Genomic DNA, 18,740 nt, shown 5'->3' with positions numbered 1-18,740 from the left:
GGCCGGGTTTCAGTTAGCGTAATTCTGCAGAGTGTTTATTCAACTCTTGGTCCATAAAGTCTTATTTGACTTACAAAACAATCCAAGAAAAATGTTTCTCTGTATATTTTTGCAACTCTGGAGGGCAAAAAATTTGAACTTGATTTTATTCAATCTCTCTATAAAACCTCAGTATTCATAAATAAAAGACCATTTTTATTTCCATTCTATTTTCCTAGCCCATATTTTCCGAACATTTAGAGCCCATCTGGTTACCAAAGTATTGCTGTCAGTATTTTTTATGCTGCTCTCAATGGGTAGGATCCATCTCCCATTGAAACTAGAGGCTACATGTCTGTTGAAGCAGAACCTACACAGATGACATAATGTACTAGCTTCACCTCTGTGTTTCCTCTATTCTTCTAGTCCAAGTTTCCCTCCACTGGATTAAAAAAGTGTGGAGGCTTTTCTAATTGAAGCGTTCTTATGTCGGCTGAAAGAGGTTAAATCTATATAAAGACATGCAGAGGTGGCACAGCCCCCCTAAAAGTGGACACAGTAGCTTAAGAATTAAATTGTAGTGATGGGACAGCATAAAATATTCAGTGTGCCTTGGGGAATGTGGGACAGGCTGTCTTTCAGCTTATTTCAGTGGGGGATGGAATAAATCCCAGAAGAGGAGCAGTTGGCAGAATAATGAACTGCCTTTGGACATCTTTAAACCTTTTTTCTTTACTTTATTGCTTGAATCAACATACAAAGTATTTGTTGCCACAGTAATGCTATTTTTCCTGATATTTAGGCCCTATCCGCACATTCTTTCTACACCAGCAGCTCAAACCATGTCTGCCTATGCGGGACAAACCCAGTATTCGGGAATGCAGCAGCCAGCAGTCTACACAGCCTATTCACAGACAGGACAGCCCTACAGCCTACCCACTTACGGTATTTCACCACTCATTACTTCCCTTTACGTAGAACTAAAAGCAGTGCCAACTGGAATGGTTTTTTTCTTTTTGCTTTCTCTTTTGTTTTCCCAACTGCGACAAAATATTTTAAAGAATCAGTTGAAAATTAATTTCTTATACAGATTTGGGTGTAATGTTGCCAGGCATCAAGACGGAAAGTGGGCTCTCGCAGACCCAGTCTCCACTGCAGAGCGGGTGCCTCAGTTACAGCCCAGGGTTTTCCACCCCACAGCCAGGCCAAACACCCTACTCTTACCAGATGCCAGGTGAGTAGCCACCTCTAAAATCTAAAGCTAAGTATTTCTTCCCAGTGCTAGTAGGCATATGTGTATTCACCTTGATCATCTGTTAGTTTAGATCTGGTCATGGAATGCAGTCCCTACTTGCACCTTCTTTAGAATTTTTAGTGGAGTGAAATCCACTAATTTTTTTACTGGCAGGACTGGAAACACTTGTCATATTTACTAATATACACAGGTGACTTTTCCTTCTTTTTATGCATCTTGAGTATGACATAATTTGATACTTGTTTCTCTGTGGATTGATATTTTTTTTTAGAATTTCTCCTTAACTGATATTCATTCTTTCATTTACTATTGAGTTAATAATTCATTGATTACCCTGTGGTCATTGATAACCTATTTTATTTGGATAATTTTTAAGCTTCTTATACAATGGTTAATCTTCTGCATATTACAAATTGCAATATGAATCATCTGATTTACGTTGAAAACAAGGACATGCCTCATTACAGATAGATTAAAAACACCCAGATATAGTCTTTTGAAAAAGTTCATGTTTCATAAACATAACACTAAAGTATTAGAAATGAAGGCAAAAGAGAAACAGTGTTTGAGAAGAGGTGAGAATACAATAAACTGAAAAATGCTTTCTAAACTGGTGAGATGGCTTACTGCTGTTATCTTCCTTGCATGGTGTGAAGAGGAATGCATGCCTGTATGCGTGGAAGTAGCATTTAATTTCTTTTAAAGTTTCATTACAATGTTTTATACTTCTAACAGAAAATAAAAGTTGTTTTTTTGTTCTGATTCATATTCATCTTACCATGGAATATTCTAATGAGAATTTTATTTTGATTCACAAACAAGTTTTCACAGTTAATTGTATTTCTTAATTTTAGGTTCTAGTTTCACACCGTCGTCAACTATTTATTCAAACAATTCTGTTTCAAATTCTACAAACTTCAGTAGTTCACAACAGGTATGAATATTACCCTTTTTATTTGCCAGTTACAGAAGAACTTACATAACTCCCGAGATAGCATGTTATTTTAATTTAAATCTGTTATGTTGAATGAGACTCTCTGTGGTTCAATGCTATTTTCTGTGGAAAATTATCCAAATCTTACTGGAAGCCTAGTTGCATATTTTAGCACTTAAATATTTCAGCAGCTTCCCTGTGGTCTTTTAGTAAATATCTTTAAATTAAAAAACACTAAATATTCTCATATTTTTAAAGAAAGCTAAACTAAGCATTCAAAACACTCACAAAAGTCATATAATTGTACACTTAGAAATATTTAATGGGAAAAAACTCACTCGTTACTGTACTTAACTGAGTGCTGTGTGCCTCTGCTGTTTCAGGATTATCCATCATACACAGCTTTTGGCCAAAATCAGTATGCACAGTATTATTCAGCATCAACATATGGTGCATATATGACCTCAAACAACACGGCTGATGGCACTTCATCATCATCAACCTACCAATTACAGGACTCTCTCCCTGGCTTGACCAGTCAACCAGGTACAGATCTACATTCAGGTGAAAACAATTTTTGTATTTTATTCACTGTTTGTATGAAGACAAGATTTCCATATTCAGCTTGCATGGATATTGATATTTTAAGTTTGTGCCTTTTAGAAAACCTTGTCATGTAAACCACCCAAAAAAAGCTCTTTTACTGCTTAATGAGGAAACCTGTCCAGTTTTTTTGCTAATTAAAGAAAGAATTTTGCAGACTGAGATGGTCGTCAGTATCACTGGCAGTGGAACAGTGCTGTTTCCACCTACACATTCTGAAGAATTGCTGTAAAGAATTTAAAACAATACCATTTCTCATTTAATTATTCCCCAGCCATGCTGGCAAGAGCACGTGGGCTTTATTCAAATGTGTACAAGCCATGCTTGCTAATTCACTAATTTAAGTAACCAAGAAGAGAGAAATTAGTTACTAGCACCATAAAAAAAAAATGTATTGAAGTAGTTGAATTTGCAGGAAGAGCATTATCAGGAGACATGAGGAGGCTCCCTTTGCCTGCCCAGCCCTGCCCTCTTGTGCACAGCCACCACAGCACAGTAGGCTGCTACTTGTATTCCTAGGACATTCCTGGAGGGAAGTGGCAGTTCTTCATTTTTCTTCAGCACTCTCAGAGCAGTCTCTTTCAGGGACACTGGCTTCACTCAGCCAGTGTGGGCAGTGTCTTCCATACCCACAGACTGTGAGCATTTCTAAAAACACTAACAAAATGGCTTTTGGATTATGCTCTGAATAGGGGAGGAATTTATGCTTTGGTCACAAAATCACCTTATTGCATAAATCTTCCTAACACCTCCACCATCTTATTGAAAAATACAGTAGAAAGACTAATGTATTATCATCATGAATTTGTACAAAGGAAAGGTTACACTGTGTAGAAAAGTATAAGCAAGGACTAACACATAATATAAACTGCCTAGATTTGCTAAAAATACTGGAATTTCTAACTAAATTAGTTGAAATTTTTCCTACCCAGATGTTTTCCTCAGGCTGATTTTTAAAGTGTAACAGTGCATGTGTTTGGGGGTGTATGTTTGGGGTGGGGTATGGTATGGATGTGGTATGGAATGGTGATGGGGAGATACATGTTCCCTTGATTTTTGATGAAAAGTGTAGTATTATTCAGTAGTCTCAGAATGCAAATCTAGGAAGAACCTAAAGGTAATGTGAAATCAAATGAAATTTCAATAGGTGGAGGATATCTATAACAGACACAAATATGTAAAGAATTTTTAAAAGAGTATTAAGTGTACTCACAAGTTACATGTCTTGATAACTGTGTATGCCCTGTGTCATTTTAGTTGCTGCTTTGTTATTCCTTCATATACTTTGAGAAAATCAGACAGTTTCCCATCTTGTTTCTCCCCTATGTATCTGTTTCCTAGAAATGCTGTGTAAATGTATAATGTATTATTGCAAGTACCGTTAGTATTGAATAGAATTGGTTAAAAAAAAAAAAAGGGGAATCTTAAATAGTTTGAACACGTTGAAAAAGTATTGAAGGCTTCACATCTGTGAAAAAATGAAGATTTTTCTTGGTTGTGGATTGTTTAAGTATATGAACTTATTCTCTTGTTAGGAAGGTTGTGCATCTGAGTTTAACGAATCTGCCCCCATTTGCTCCTTATTTCTGTGAAGGGTTGCAGTGATCATGCAACCCTCTGCTGAGAGTAAAACGCCCACTTTGTGAATGCATGACATGCCTGTGCCCTTCTGTGTCACAGTAAAAATAAATTTCCACCGGTGAGGGGCAGTGTCTTGGAGATAATTTCAGATGTCATAGATCATACTGCAATTCTTTAGCACTCACTGTGTTCTCTCGCTGTCAAACAAGTCCTTAAGACTTACCGCCACAAAAACCTAAGACTAAACACAGCAATGCACTTCATTCTTCTGGCATCTCTACTAGCTGTCAATTCAAATATCTAATCAAAGCCTACAGTACTATCTGCACATATAGGATTTTTCATTTTCTTAATAAAGCCCCATTAGATCAAGAGTTAATACCAGCTACAATTTTGTTTTTTGACTGTGTAAAGAAAATGAGATGAAAATTGAAATAGACTTTACTCTTTCTGCTCTTCATGACAAGCAATAACGCACTACAAGTCAGAAAGAAAAGCAGGCTTGTAATGTTGAAGCTGTCTTCTGGCTGCTCTGTCTGGTAAGGATATGTAGCAAAAGTCAACCCATAAGGACAGTATCATCCATTCCACATCTGTGTAATGCTCAGCTCCTTCAACCAGGGGCTTCTCTTCCGAGTCTTGCATTGAGCCTGCCTTATATTAAGATTTTTCAGAATGCACTCATTACCACAGAGTATTTGTAAGATAAATAGGTGTCTCCTAGGGCACTTCATCTCAAACAGGTATAACTCAGACAGACTGGGAGGTGAGGTCTCAGGAGATAAGTACACTGGAGTATATTTGATGAATACATGAGTACATTTAATCTGGGGCAGATAAAAGCTTAGTGTGAAGGCACCTTGCTGTCATATATCCAGGGTTAGGGGAGGCAAAACACTATGGGATAATAGCTCCCATTCCATTGCTGGGATGCAGCAAAGCTTAATTTGGTACCCACAATGAAGTAACCCTTTGCATCTTCTCTGGGAGATGGCATTAGGTTTATATTCAGACTGCACAAACTCTTTTTTTATTTCTTAAGTTATAGAACTATATTTTAACAAAGAGGAGGGGATGTTCACATCATTGAACTCGAGGTGGGAAACAATGTCCTGGATATGAAAGACCACCTCCATTTGTAATGAGGTGCCATAATTCCCTTTGTAACTTGGTGCTGTAATTCCCTCTCCTCTAACTGGAGCTGCTGCAAGGTCTCCACAGCATGAAAATCATGAAAAGCTTCATATTCAAGTGTATGAGTATGTGTAAGAACATCTGTGATAAAGAGGTTATTACATATTCTGGTTTTGATATTTTCCTCCTGTTTCCTTGGGTCACTGGCACTGCTCACAGTCTCAGTGGGAAGAGGCTATGAGGTATATTTATTAGGCATGTGTTGAATATTGAAAAAGCTAAAAAATTTCAAACATTGTAATAAAAATTTCTGTCTAATATGAGCTGCAGTAGGAGCTCTTCATGATGGTAATGTTTTCAATACTCTCCAGTACTAGAATTTCTCACATTCTTTTATGTTACAGGGCTGAATTTTTAATAAGTTTTCATTTTGTCAGCATTGATCTCATTTCTAAAGAAACAGGATAAGAAAACTACAGTTTCTCCTTTAGACTGCTGTTGATAAAAAGCAAATCAAGCAATTAAGCCTACAGTTGTTTAAAAAAACAAGCACCACTGACTTCTGCAGTTCTAAAATAGATGCATACCTTGCACTCAAGTAAGAGACAGCTGCTCATTCTGATTTAGAGATTAGTATAATGAAATAAAGTTGGCTTTAAATATCTAGACTTTACAAGGAACAGCGATTAGTTACAGTACTGATTAATAGATAATTATGCAATCATGTACAGCACTGACCCAAGCAGAAGCCTAGAGCATCTGGTAATGGCAAATGCTAAATGAAAATTGGCGTTATTTACTTCAGTTGCTGGGTAATTTCAGAGAATATTTAGAACAGGGTTTTTTAAATTTTTGTTTTATTTTTGGTAGATTAAGATAAACACAGTCATTGAGAACAGATGTTTTAATACATTGCTGTGGAAATGAGTCTTCATTTTGTTGTAATGTGTTGAAGTGTTATAAATAAGAAGACTTTCGTGGTAAGAATGTAAACATTCATCTTCACTTTCTTAGTTTTTGCCTTTTTCATCTGTGGGTTTGTTTTGAGACAATTTTTCCACTCCATCATAAAAGTCCAGGAAACTATTTTTGCACAGAGCTCTTGCACACTCAGAGCTTATTTTAAAGCCATTGTAGGTTTTAGCTGCACAAGGATTCTGATTTGGATGCTTCTTGTACATTTGTAACTACCCAAGTAGATTTTGCTGTTCTTATGGGGAAAGAGCCAAGATAATGTGATCCTTATTGATTGCTTCACTGCCTGCTGTGACCTTGCTGACATCAACACCATGCTGGGAATAGAAATGATTAGTCAACAAGAACTGTCTCTCTCGCCATTCTGTAGGGATTTCTGCCTCTCTTGTCCTTTCTCTGCATACCTCTATGAAAAGTCACTTAGCCTCTTTTACTATGTGCTCAGCCCCCTTAACTGTTGTGGTGACCCTCACCTGAACTAACTCCAGTTTGACAGTATCTCTCTTCTACTCGGGAACCCAAAACTGCACATTTTTCCAGATGTGGCCTTGCAAGTTCAGAACAGAGCAGAAAAATCAGTCTGCTTCATCTGCTGGACGCTCAGTGATGCTCTTTAGTAAAAATGAAAAAAGAATCATCAAATTCCAACTCAAAATCAGATGCAACATAGATGATTTTTGGGAAATGTTTGTACCAAGTGTTAACTTATTCTGCATATTTGCCATTGTGAGCACCTTTAAAAAAAAATATTACCCATGGCCCAGAAATGCTCAATTACAGACAGCTCAAGGACTCTTTTGAATCAAAATTTGTATTAGATGTCAGAGCAAAGCTGTACCCTTTCTTCCTTTAGTGAAAAAAATCATATCATTATTAATAGGATAAATGATGAAGGAGGGTTTTTTTGTAATTTAGCACTCAGGAACCTAGCCAAATTGCATTTATTGCTAGAAGTTTTGAAAGCTGAAGATGATAAGCTTCATTAAATGGGTAAGTCAGGGATGGCTTGAGTATGGTTAAGACCAGCTATGCCATACCAGATCAAAGGCCCTTCCAGTGCATTTCTGTGACAGCCCACAATGCCTCATACTTAGAGAAAGATGATCAGAACACAGCAAGTACAACTTCATCCTCTTTCAGGTACTAACTGGAATAATGTATTTAAGATTATGACTTCCCTCTGACAATTTATGGGCTGAGTTTAGGTGAAGAAAAAAGTGGACTTTACTAAAGAGCAGGTGACATGTGAGGAGGACGTGAAACTGGAAACTGCCTGGCTTTTCTGGATCATGGATGAGTGCCAAAGTGTGTTCTGGTAAAAGTAAATCAGGACTTGCAAATAAGTCTAGCTGAATTGAAAACATGGGAAATTAACTACTTTAATTAAAAAGCACTTCATATTTTGAGAAACCGTTAGTATGACTTCTAAAATACACCTTTACTGAATATATTGATTTTTGCCTAGGCTCTTGTATATTTGTGTATATGCACATGTATATTTGTCATTTTCATTTTGGTCTTATTTCTGCTAAGGTTTAGAGTGTTTCATTGGTTTCATTTCAAAGGTGTGTGTGGCATCTGCTGATCCCATCTACATAAGACAAGCCACATTATCATTCTTTTTATACAACATTTTTACGTCTCTTTTCATTGAGTTTGCATACAGACATGTTGAACTTTGAGGGAAAAGAAGTTAATTATTTAAAAATCCAGCACAAATTTTGACATGAATGGTTGACTCTACAGGGGAGTTTGACACAGTGCAGAGCCCCTCCACGCCAATCAAAGATCTTGATGAAAGAACATGTAGGAGTTCTGGGTCAAAATCTCGGGGTAGAGGGCGGAAGAATAATCCATCACCCCCTCTGGACAGTGACTTGGAGGTATGTCTGTGGTAATTGATGAATGTTAATGTGGAAGTTTCTTCTGATGAAGTGTAAATTCTGAATACTGCAGCTGTGAAAATAGCTTAAAGCCTTTTAGAAGACATCATGGAGTCAGTCTCACTAACTGAACATAACAGAGAGCAGTAGCTGTTTTAATCTACATGTACAATGAGACTTTATTGTTCTGCATGACAAAATCAGGCAGAAAGGTAAGTGTATTTCAGCTTTTTGGTTTCTAGCTCTCAGATTACAAATCTGGCAGTTTCTCATGCAATAGAACCACAAAGTTTGTAGGTTTTTGAAAAGGAAATCTCAAATATATTGCTCAGCTTAATTATATGTATTTATTTTTACTTTTCAAAGGATTTAATTTTTCAAGTGAAGAAACGAACTTCTTTCAATTCAGGGCTTCTTTTGGTTGGGTGGGTTTTTTATTTATTATTTTTATCAGTAAAAATCAAAATGAGTGAAATTGAGTGAATGAAACTGAGTTTAAATAATCAGTTTTATCCTGCAGTATTATTTAAATTCTATAAGGCAGTGGCACATAGCACTTTTACCCAAGATATTAGTTATGCAGTAGAAATAAAAATAATCTTGAAAGTCTTGCAGAGAAGTACTGAAATTACTGTTTATGTTTGAACCCCATCACATTTCTGAAATCTGTATTACAGAGCTTTTATGAAAAGGTTTTAGAGAACAAATAAGAAATAGTTGAAGAGTTAAAAGTGCATCTTGACTTCTTACCATGCATGATACACTGATATTGCTGATTTTCAGAGAAAACCTGCTCAGTTAATAAATACTTGGTTAAACTTTTAAGACTCAGTTGACTTTTAGCCTCCCTGGGTGGTGTGGTGGTGGGTGGGACTGTGATGTTATTTGTTCAATAACATTTTCCTCAATTCTGTTTTCAGCGTGTATTTGTTTGGGATTTGGATGAAACAATCATAGTTTTCCATTCGCTGCTTACAGGATCATATGCACAGAAGTATGGCAAGGTATGTGAGCTGTGAATTTTGTGTCAATTCACTGCCGCTATCTGGCCTGACTCTGTATGTGTTTTTTCACCTCTCTGTTCTTTATGACTCTTATGGATGAAGTTAGAAGTAAAGTGCACAGTAAACCACATTCTCAGAGGGTTAATGTGAAGTCAAGGAGAGAAATGAGACACAGACCCTAAGTACACATGAGGCAGGGCTGAAGCAGATGCTGCAAATGAGAGGAGAATTTATAGAGGAACAAGAATGAGGTTCCTGACATGTGTTGGAAGAGACATTTCAGGGAGATAATAGATGAAGTGAATGGAAATAACTGACAGTATCTGGAAGAGTAGAAGCAGAAAGAAGAAACTGTGGTGGTGGGTGAATTTACCAGGAAATTTATGAATAGGATGAGTAAGAGTCTGACTTATTTCAATGCCAGCTGCAGATGTTGTTCTTTGACTCCCCACCATTTTCACTGAATATTTGGTTCCCTTGGCTGGCTCTGGGGTGAGTAATGTCAGGGAGTGAAACCCTTTCTCAAGTAGTTTTAAGCATCCTCTCCCCTCCAGTGAGTCCAAAAGGAGTTCAGGTCACAGAGCAGTGAGTGGGAGAGCAGGAAGCAAAGAGAGGCAGTGGCAGACTGCAGAGCAGGAGCCCTGGGGCTGGTGCTGGCAGTCCAGGGAATGGCTGCTTGGACAAGGTGAGAAGACTCTGGTATGAAGCAACAGGAGCAGACTAATGGGAGAGGTAGAGCTAAAGGCCTGGATAAAGCAAAAAATCAAAACAAATATGGGGAAGGAGAAGAACTGATAAAGAGGATGTCAGTGTGTACATGTATCATTTTCTCTGTGCTGTGCTATTCAAGTGAAATTAATGCAAAGATATTTCTTTTTAAGAACATAACCATGTCCATATTGTCTCGGATAAGGGGCTTGTTTAGCAAGTTGTCAGCATCTTTATTCCAGCCAGAATCAGATACTTGAGAAAAGGATGTGAGAAACAGTACATTACAGAAATGATTTTCATAACCCCCTCCCCTACCAGTGGATTAGAAATGTCCCAAACCAGGACCTGTGGATTATAAACAAAAATGGGCCAGTCTTCCATGTAATCAACCTTTTGCAGTTATTAAAAAATAAAGTTAAGAGGACAAGTCACAGACCAAGTGCAAAATCTGAATTTTTGGGATACTAAGATAAGGATAGGCACTCATGTTTTGTAAAAACAGCCTTCCTTGCTTTGCAGCTTCACAGTGCCAGATCTGTGCACTTTCCAGTACTGTCAAAAACTCCTCTTCTGCTGTTTTTCAGACACTGTAACAACAGTGACTTTGTCAGAACCATTTCCAACTAATAGTTATCAGAACAAGAGAGAAACCTAGCTGAACATGAACTTTTGTATTACTTTGAGAGTAACCCATAGATTACCACAAGACTTGCTGAATTGTCACAGTGATAAAGTTATTCCTTTCATTCTTTTTTGAGTGTGCCCTTTGGATGTTCCTAAATCAACTGTAGCACATAGTTTCAAAAATAAGAGCATATTTTGTAGCTCACAAAACATCTTTGTGATAATAACTTTAAAAACTGTCTTGGAAACAGCAACAGGAATGTAATTCCTCTTGGTATATTAGTAATGGCATATTAACAGTAGTACTGTAGTAGTACTGTTAATATAGTAGTACAGACAGTAGTACTGACAACAGATAAAGTCTTATATAAACCAAAAGTGTCTCAAGGGTTAGGGAAATTAATGTACTTATACTGCTGAGATCGACATCAGTAAACAAATTTCATGGACAACAGTGAAGCAAAAGGTGCAGAATTGCAGAATTCTTAAGTAAAACCTCTTTTTCTTTTTTCTGTCTTTTTTTTTTTTTTTTTTTTTTTTTTTTTTTTTTTTTTTTTTTTTTGGCACTGATAGGTGACATCCACACAAGTAGGGAAAGTCATTAATTTCCAGACCCTGTAAAGTAAAAGTAGTAGACTTTTTCCTTCCTGCAGTGATTGCCATATTTACATAGAACTTGTGTGATGAGTTATTACCAGTGAAAGTCAAATATAAATATTGTTGACTGCAAGGAAGCTAGAGCAGTAGGAAAGGGAATAGAGGAAGAGCTTATCATGGGTAGGTTTTAGCTTTTGTATGTCATTGCAGTGTTGCTGAAATTTAAGGTGGGACTTGTCTCAGCCTAAGAGGTTAGAAATGGAAGAAGTGAAAGATCCCACAGATAGACTTCACTCAGTCTCTGGTACACGACATTTTAGCACATATGGTGCTTATCTTTTCTGCATATGATTTCCATCTGTATACAAGGTCTTAATCCAGACTGAAGACTGGATTGTTATGAGAATAGGGTTGCTATGAGAATAAATGCTACAAGAATTGTGAGGTTGTCAGAAGAAGTCCTGTTAGCACATAAGTCTTTTAAAATTCTTGAGAAGGCTGCTTGTCTTGGAAACGTGGTATAAAATTGTTGCCTAATAATGAAAAGAGAAACAGGGTAGTGGAAAATAGTGGAGATAGTAAATTATTTAACTGTGGTGGTTTCCTGTCTAATTCTAAAAAGTAGAGGCATCTAATGTCACACAGATGCTCAGCTGTGAATACCATGTTCTTCCATATATATTTCATGAGCCCATTTTGTATAACATAATCAAGATACTCACAAAAAAAAAGAAACCACATCCAATAAAAAAACAACTTGCAGGACAAGCAGAATTTTCTCCTCCTTCATTTTTAATTTTCTACATAAGAATATCCTGTCTTTATAGCAAAAATTGCTTTAAGAGAAGGCAATTTCTTATACCAAGTGTTCTCATTTCATCCTTAGAAGGAGTGTTATGCTGAGTTTAGAGCTAGTGGGAATATACAAACAGGCAATGATATTCACCTTCAGTTCTTTCCCATGTGTTCATTGACATGAAAACTTTCATTCCTTGTTTTCACTAGCTTTTTCCTGTTTCTTTGAGTACCAGGTAAAAAAAAATAATCAGAAATTGGTCTTTTCATCTCTGTTCTTCTGCAGTTCAGGCTTCACAGGCATGCAGTGAGAAGAGGTGCAGCATATTATGGACTGGCATAGGGATCCACATGTGAGTGCAGGAGCACTTGAGAGCTGCAGGTGTATCCGGAAATAAACACTTTAAAAAGATTTCTAAAGTTTAACAAGTGGTTGGAGTATAATAAAAAAAGGAAAGTCAAACCAGCAAGTCCTTAGGCAAGGAGAGCTTTCATTGGCAGAGATTATTTGGAAGGCCTGGATCCAGTAGGCAAGTTTCAGGTTGTGTATTTGTCAAGAGAACAGCAGATTTCTGACCTATGCCTAAGGATCTATGAAGCTGAGAATGGACACTTTCCTTGCTATAAACATGTTCAGCACTTTGCATGGTATGATAACTATTTGATGTCAGAATTTTCTAGGATAATTATTTGATGTCAAAATTTTATAATAACCATGTTAAAACAGAATTAGTAATTTGCTGAAGGATGCAGCCGTAAGTATCTCATTTAAAAATGGAGCAATTTGCTGCTACTTATCTGGATGCCAATAGAGTATAGCTTTAAATCCAACTGAACTGGGAGAAATTTGGCCAGAACTTGGCCAGTGTATCACTTCTGCATTTAAAATATAAAGCTTTCCCAGAATAATATTCCATGCCTTGCTGTTTTCTACCTGTGGCTGTTTCTCCGTGGCTTTTGGTATGTTGATTATTCTACTGGGCTACCATAGAGAATAAAAACTAGAGTACACCTGTGTTAGGTTTTAGGGAAGCTGTGCTGCCTTCCAGCAGTAAGATCACCTCTCACTTTTCAGCTTATTTGCTCATCTGCATTGTATTTCATGAAACCAGTACACTTCTATTTTTAATTATTTACTGCAGTTACAAATTGTGAACATTGGCATTGGAGCTGTTACATTATGACTTGTGTGGATGATGATGATGATTTTTGCAGCTGAGCATCAGTTGACAGATATGGTTTTCTGCGATGCTGAGCTCTTAAGTGAGCATTTGTTGATGTGACAGGACATGTGTTAGGAGATGTCATCATCTCTTAAAAGTTTATGAGGTACATTCTTAGTCCCTGTGAACACTGTGTATTCTTTGTTCCATTGCATTCCAGTTATTCTTGCTGGTTGAAGGATGATTAAGCTGGACTTTCGTCTAGCTCCAAGCGCTTATATTTCATTAATTTCTCCCAGGTCAATCCAGAGGGCAAGGATTCCCCAATAAATGCTGTGACTCAAAGCGCAACTGTTTAAAAAAAGAATAAAATTCCTTTGTGAGCTTAGAAGACAGAGACTGTGATTTCCAAGTCCAAAAATCAAAACAAATTCATATTTGATGATCATACTTTTCCTTTTTTTATAACCTTGCAAATGACAGAAGGTTGTCAGGGAAGCCTTATTTACTTTGTGCACTTCTCTGGGAAGGGCTCAGAAACATTTTACTGCTCACTGTCTGCTTGTCTGGTCATTAAACAGAGAAACTTTGTCACCGTTAACAACCATAATGACATTCCCAAATTCACTCATAAATATTCTCTTGTCCACATGTATTAATAGTGTATCTCTCATCACCTCCAGTTGTCCTCTCCATTCACTCCCTCCTTGTCTGAGACCTCTGAGTTGATTTTCCTACTGCCTTCTAGAGAGCGTGGAACAGAAACTCCCTATGGAGTACGTGAGTTTTCCCTCATCAGCCACCAGCTACGATTATTAAGAAGAGATGTGTCCTCTTCCTCCATTGCCACCCATTTGAATTTCTCCTGGGACAAGTGTCCCCTATGAGAGAGTGAGGGCTGAATTTGAATCTGAGATTCCAACATAATATAGACAAGTCTCTATAAGCTATAAAGCTAAATATTGTTACTTAAATTGAGCATTTCCACTTTTCCCCTGAGGTCAGTTTTGTTTTAAGTCTGTTCAGGACAGCCACTCATTGAAAATCACTTCTTAAATTTTTGCTTGTTTTCTTGTTTATTTTTAAGGCTTCATGCATACAAATTCCTGTCACAATGAATCTACCTGACAGTCTATTTATCTCTTTGTTTTCCAAGGTTTTATTAAAGTCACTTTGGTGTTTGAAGGGTTTTTTTCCCAAGAAATTAAATTATTTTGAACATGTGCTGAAACATGACATTCCAATATAGTATTAAATAGATTTCTTCCACTATTGGACACTTAGCTTTTGGGGCTTTATTCCAGTTACTCTCCTCTTGATCAAAACATTTAAGTATTGGTCCTCCCAGGATATTTTTATCTAGTCTTCCAGAAGGCATTCCAATGCATGGACCAGTCTGGTACAGAAGTCCACAGACAGACAGTCTGGCTCCAGTTTAGTGCCTTCATCCTAACATAAGTAATTTGTATTTAGGTGTACAGAAGTGTTGTAGCTGATCTTGATTCTTCTGCACACTAATGATATCTGGCTAACATCATACTTCTGCGGGCCAAAAAATTGTTCTTTCTTCTGTGAATTATCTGGGGAAAACTTCCAGATTTTTTTTTTAACCATTCTTTCCTCTACTGTGTGTGCTTGTGCAGAGTAGCATAAAATACAATTTTGCCAGAAGTTCACTCTGCCTCTTACTAAGTTTTTCAATTTGCTGTGCTAAGATCTGTATCAACTGCAACTTTCTTGCTTTCTTTTCAACACTCCGTCCTTTGTGCCGCTTGAATCAGTCTGTAATTTCTGCTTCAGGCTGATAGACAGTAAAATGATGATTGTCATGTTCCTCCATATTGTGCAAACACTATAAAGCCACAAGACACTTACAAATCTGCTTACTTGTCTATTTTTGTATGTGAAGGAAAGAACTTAATATGGCAAGAGCTGGATGGAACATGATATTTAATTCTTGTTAAAGAGTTTCAGTGCAAAGTTTTGGCCAATTTATTAAGGGAAGATTTATTCATATCTTGAGAGTTCAATTCCAGCAATTCTCCCTAGCAGAAGTTGTTACAGGGAGATCCCATAGTGATTTTATGCTAAGCTGAAACAAATTCTCTTTGCTTTGCTTTATTTTATTTTATGTACCGTACCTAGCAGTAGGCTTCTCATGCCTTTATCAAAACAGGAATGTAGGAAATATAATTTTAGTAGTAATAGTCAGGCATAATTGGTTACAAAACTACTATTAATAAGAAAATCATGAGCTTTGTCACATTTACATCTTTCAACTATACTAGGCAAGGCAGGGAATTGTCATACATAGTTGGTAGCTTCTGTAAAAACAAATTGAATTATAATGGAAAACATTGTCGGAGATTTCTGCATTCAAGACTACTTCTGTCCAGGAAAAAAGAGGCTGAGAATTAGAAGTCTGAGATTCCAGTTTTGGAAGCACTCCAGTGAATAACTTATATAAATAATAATGAGTTACCACCTGTGCATAAAATTATGCATGAGTCTTAATGTTCATAGAATTAAGGTAAAAAGGAATATTGCAAATACTCTGTTATATTGTATCTAGGGAGAAAAAATTTGTAGTTTCCAATGCACAGAAAAGAAACACAAATGAAAGACACAAATGTGTTTATATGTGATGACATTTTGATAAAAGCATTATGGCTTGATGAGGAATCTCGTGAGTCCAAGGTATTTTGGTGATTTGTGTTCTCAGTGCCTAACATGAGTTTTGCTAATCTGTTAATGGTGTTCCTTAATCATCCTCTTGGAAATCTGACCTTTGCACTTGGCTCTGCCTTCAGCTGTGTGACTTTCAAATCCAGTGAACATAGCTACAGAAGACAGAATGGGTAAAAATTCTCTTCCTGGGCACTACATTTATTTTTTGCTTCTGAAAGGTAGTCTAGACCAGTTCAAGGGTCAACATAAAAATATTTCCTTTCACTGCCAGAGAATTGGGTCTAACTTTGGATCGTTACAACTTCTTGAACACTATTCTCCCCTTCAAGTATGATTTTTTCATGAGCAAGAGTCGAAGTATGTCAGTGTTTCAGATTTTACCATTAGTTATTAAGTGCTTGAATGCAGAAGCCATCTTTTATTCTGTCATTGCAAAGCCCTGGAATAGTGAGTGTCTGGTCCTGGTTGAGAAGGCTTTCATCTTAATACTAACAAATGATCATTTGAGGTTTTGTGAGATTTTGTTGCTGCTTGCTGGTAAACATTTGGACTTCAAATCTCAAGGTATTTAAGAAGGGATTTCTAAAAACTTGCTCGTATCATCAGAGTTTAAATCATGAAATATATACATTTTTCGTATTTTGATGAGTAGAGGACAGCATGTGTTTTGAAAGTCCACCACAGTATGTTAAGCATAAAAAAGTTAAGGGAACCCCACAAGCTCAGGCAGATGATTAAGGCAATAATCAAACTAATTACTAAGTGTCAGCAAAGCATCAAGGATCGTTACTCTAAACCAAATGTAACACAAATCTGCTTTACCTCTCTCCTAGCAAACCTGGAAAAGTTAGATTAATTACCTTGCCTTAACTGTACACCTAACACTCTCAGACAGTGTTATTGCAGATCAGTAGATTTGTGGTGTCTTGCTGAGGCAGAGTAATTAGATAGTGTGAAGGACGATTTGCAAACAAAGGCAACATTTTGAATGAATCTTATCCAGGGACAGGATTCCCGTGTTTCATCAGCAATGAAGGGATGATCTGTAGCAAACAACAAACTTATAAATGCTTTCCACAGGAATGTATGTCCTACATGCATCTTTTATGAAAAGTGCCATCCCTATTTCCAGTCTTTATACTTGTTTATGTTTATATTTATGTATATGTTTATGGCCACCAGTTTTTTTGGTTTTTTTTCCTGTCAGTTCATCCAAGTTGCAAATTGCTTGGGTTTAAAAATTTTGATTTTTCAACATCCACAGCTCTCTGAATTTACTCACAAACAGAGGTTCAGCAGTGTCTTTTTATAGAATTATATTAAAATAGCTTAACACTGAAAGGATTTCAGGGAAATTCTTTACAGTGTTAATTCTTCAAAATAATATATACATCAATTTTTAAACTAATTCTAATATAACTTAGAGGTGTGTAATTAACTAACCTTGTTTTTTGTTTTGTAAGGATCCGCCCATGGCAGTGACCCTTGGACTGCGAATGGAAGAAATGATTTTTAATCTTGCTGACACACATTTATTTTTTAATGATTTAGAGGTAAGAGTCAAAGGAATACTAGCACCAGTATTCCTGATTTTTAACTTAGTGGCTTTGTTATGCATTAGTGTTTATTGTGTGTGCCATTTCTGCCTGTGTAGTCTGGGTTTGTCATATTCTAATCAGAGAGAGGTTAGCCAGGTGGCACTGACTTCCAGTGGCACCAGAGTCCTTCTGTGAAACTCAATGAGAGAGAGAATCTGCAAACTACTCATTTCTTTTTTTGTCCTGTAGCCATCTTTTTTTGGTTTCCATCTGTGTAAAGCTGTCTGCTGTCATCTCCAGGATGGTAACATACATTGCTCCCATTCTTCTCTTGAAGTTCTCTATATTCATTTACTTTCAGAGGGTGCCCTCAATCTGACCAGAAGAAACTGTCCTTCTCTTGACATACCTGAGCAGCCTTTTGGCTACAGGCTCCTGTTACTTGTTCAAGTGTAGAATATTCTTCATTTATCTCAAACAGTGAAGCATCAGAGAGCTGGGACTGTGATAAATGTTCTGATCAGTGATGTCTCTTCCCAGGGAAACCAGGCAACCAGTGTATTTTTGGAATATATATATATATATATATATACACCCAGAGAATATAATTCGGCAATTGCTCAGAAAAGAGAGAGACCTTCCTATGAAGTGTCCTCAGTGGGCAGCTCACCCATCAGAAGCACATGGATGGACTCTCAGAGGGACAGATGGTGGTCTGGGAAGCAGCCTTGTCAGCTGAGCTTCACAAGCCTTTAATTTCACTCTTGGAGTCTGGATCTGTTAGTATGGACAGTGACAGCCTACAGCCATGTGTGTCAGACATGGGGTGAAAAACAGTCTTCAAATTAGCCTAGGGGCTTTGCAGACCTTCTGCTGGTCTAAAACAGTTTTTTTCTTACTCAGAGTAGATCCAAGACTTCCCTCTATGGACAGATACTTGCCATGAATGGGAGTTGGAAGACTCTGAGGTTTTGTTTCGAATCCCAGAGAAAGATCTCTGGTGAGTGAATAGACAAAATAAAGATAAGTGAAATTTTTCTATCCACTGGGATGTTGATTTTGTCTTTTGTTCCTTCATCAAGTAGGCAATAAAAAAAAGCAGAAGGTACCAGTCTGCAGTTGTCTTAGTCATCTCTTGCAGATCTCATTTATTCTCTGCTCCTTTAAAGTCAAGAAACTGGAATCTACTTCACCCCACACCTGAAGTGCACTTCCTTCTTGTGGCAGCAGAAACCTAAGAAAGTAGAGCCCTGGACATGCCTTTCTCAGTGTGTGT

General features: G+C 37.1%; 1 protein-coding gene across 1 annotated transcript in view; it reads left to right on the top strand.

Moving 5' to 3' along the window:
* EYA4 (EYA transcriptional coactivator and phosphatase 4) overlaps nt 1-18,740 on the top strand; it is a 141,994-nt gene that overhangs the window by 109,085 nt on the left and 14,169 nt on the right. Inside the window, exons 8-14 of the mRNA XM_083858202.1 lie at nt 782-924; nt 1,070-1,213; nt 2,089-2,168; nt 2,552-2,714; nt 8,208-8,344; nt 9,265-9,348; nt 17,390-17,479. Coding sequence (XP_083714328.1) covers nt 782-924; nt 1,070-1,213; nt 2,089-2,168; nt 2,552-2,714; nt 8,208-8,344; nt 9,265-9,348; nt 17,390-17,479 — 841 coding nt within the window. The remainder of the gene's footprint in view (nt 1-781; nt 925-1,069; nt 1,214-2,088; nt 2,169-2,551; nt 2,715-8,207; nt 8,345-9,264; nt 9,349-17,389; nt 17,480-18,740) is intronic.

This window comes from Zosterops lateralis (genome assembly GCF_965231275.1).
Source record: "Zosterops lateralis genome assembly, chromosome: 3".
NCBI lineage: Eukaryota > Metazoa > Chordata > Aves > Passeriformes > Zosteropidae > Zosterops > Zosterops lateralis.
This window is presented reverse-complemented; position numbering and strand designations above follow the sequence as displayed.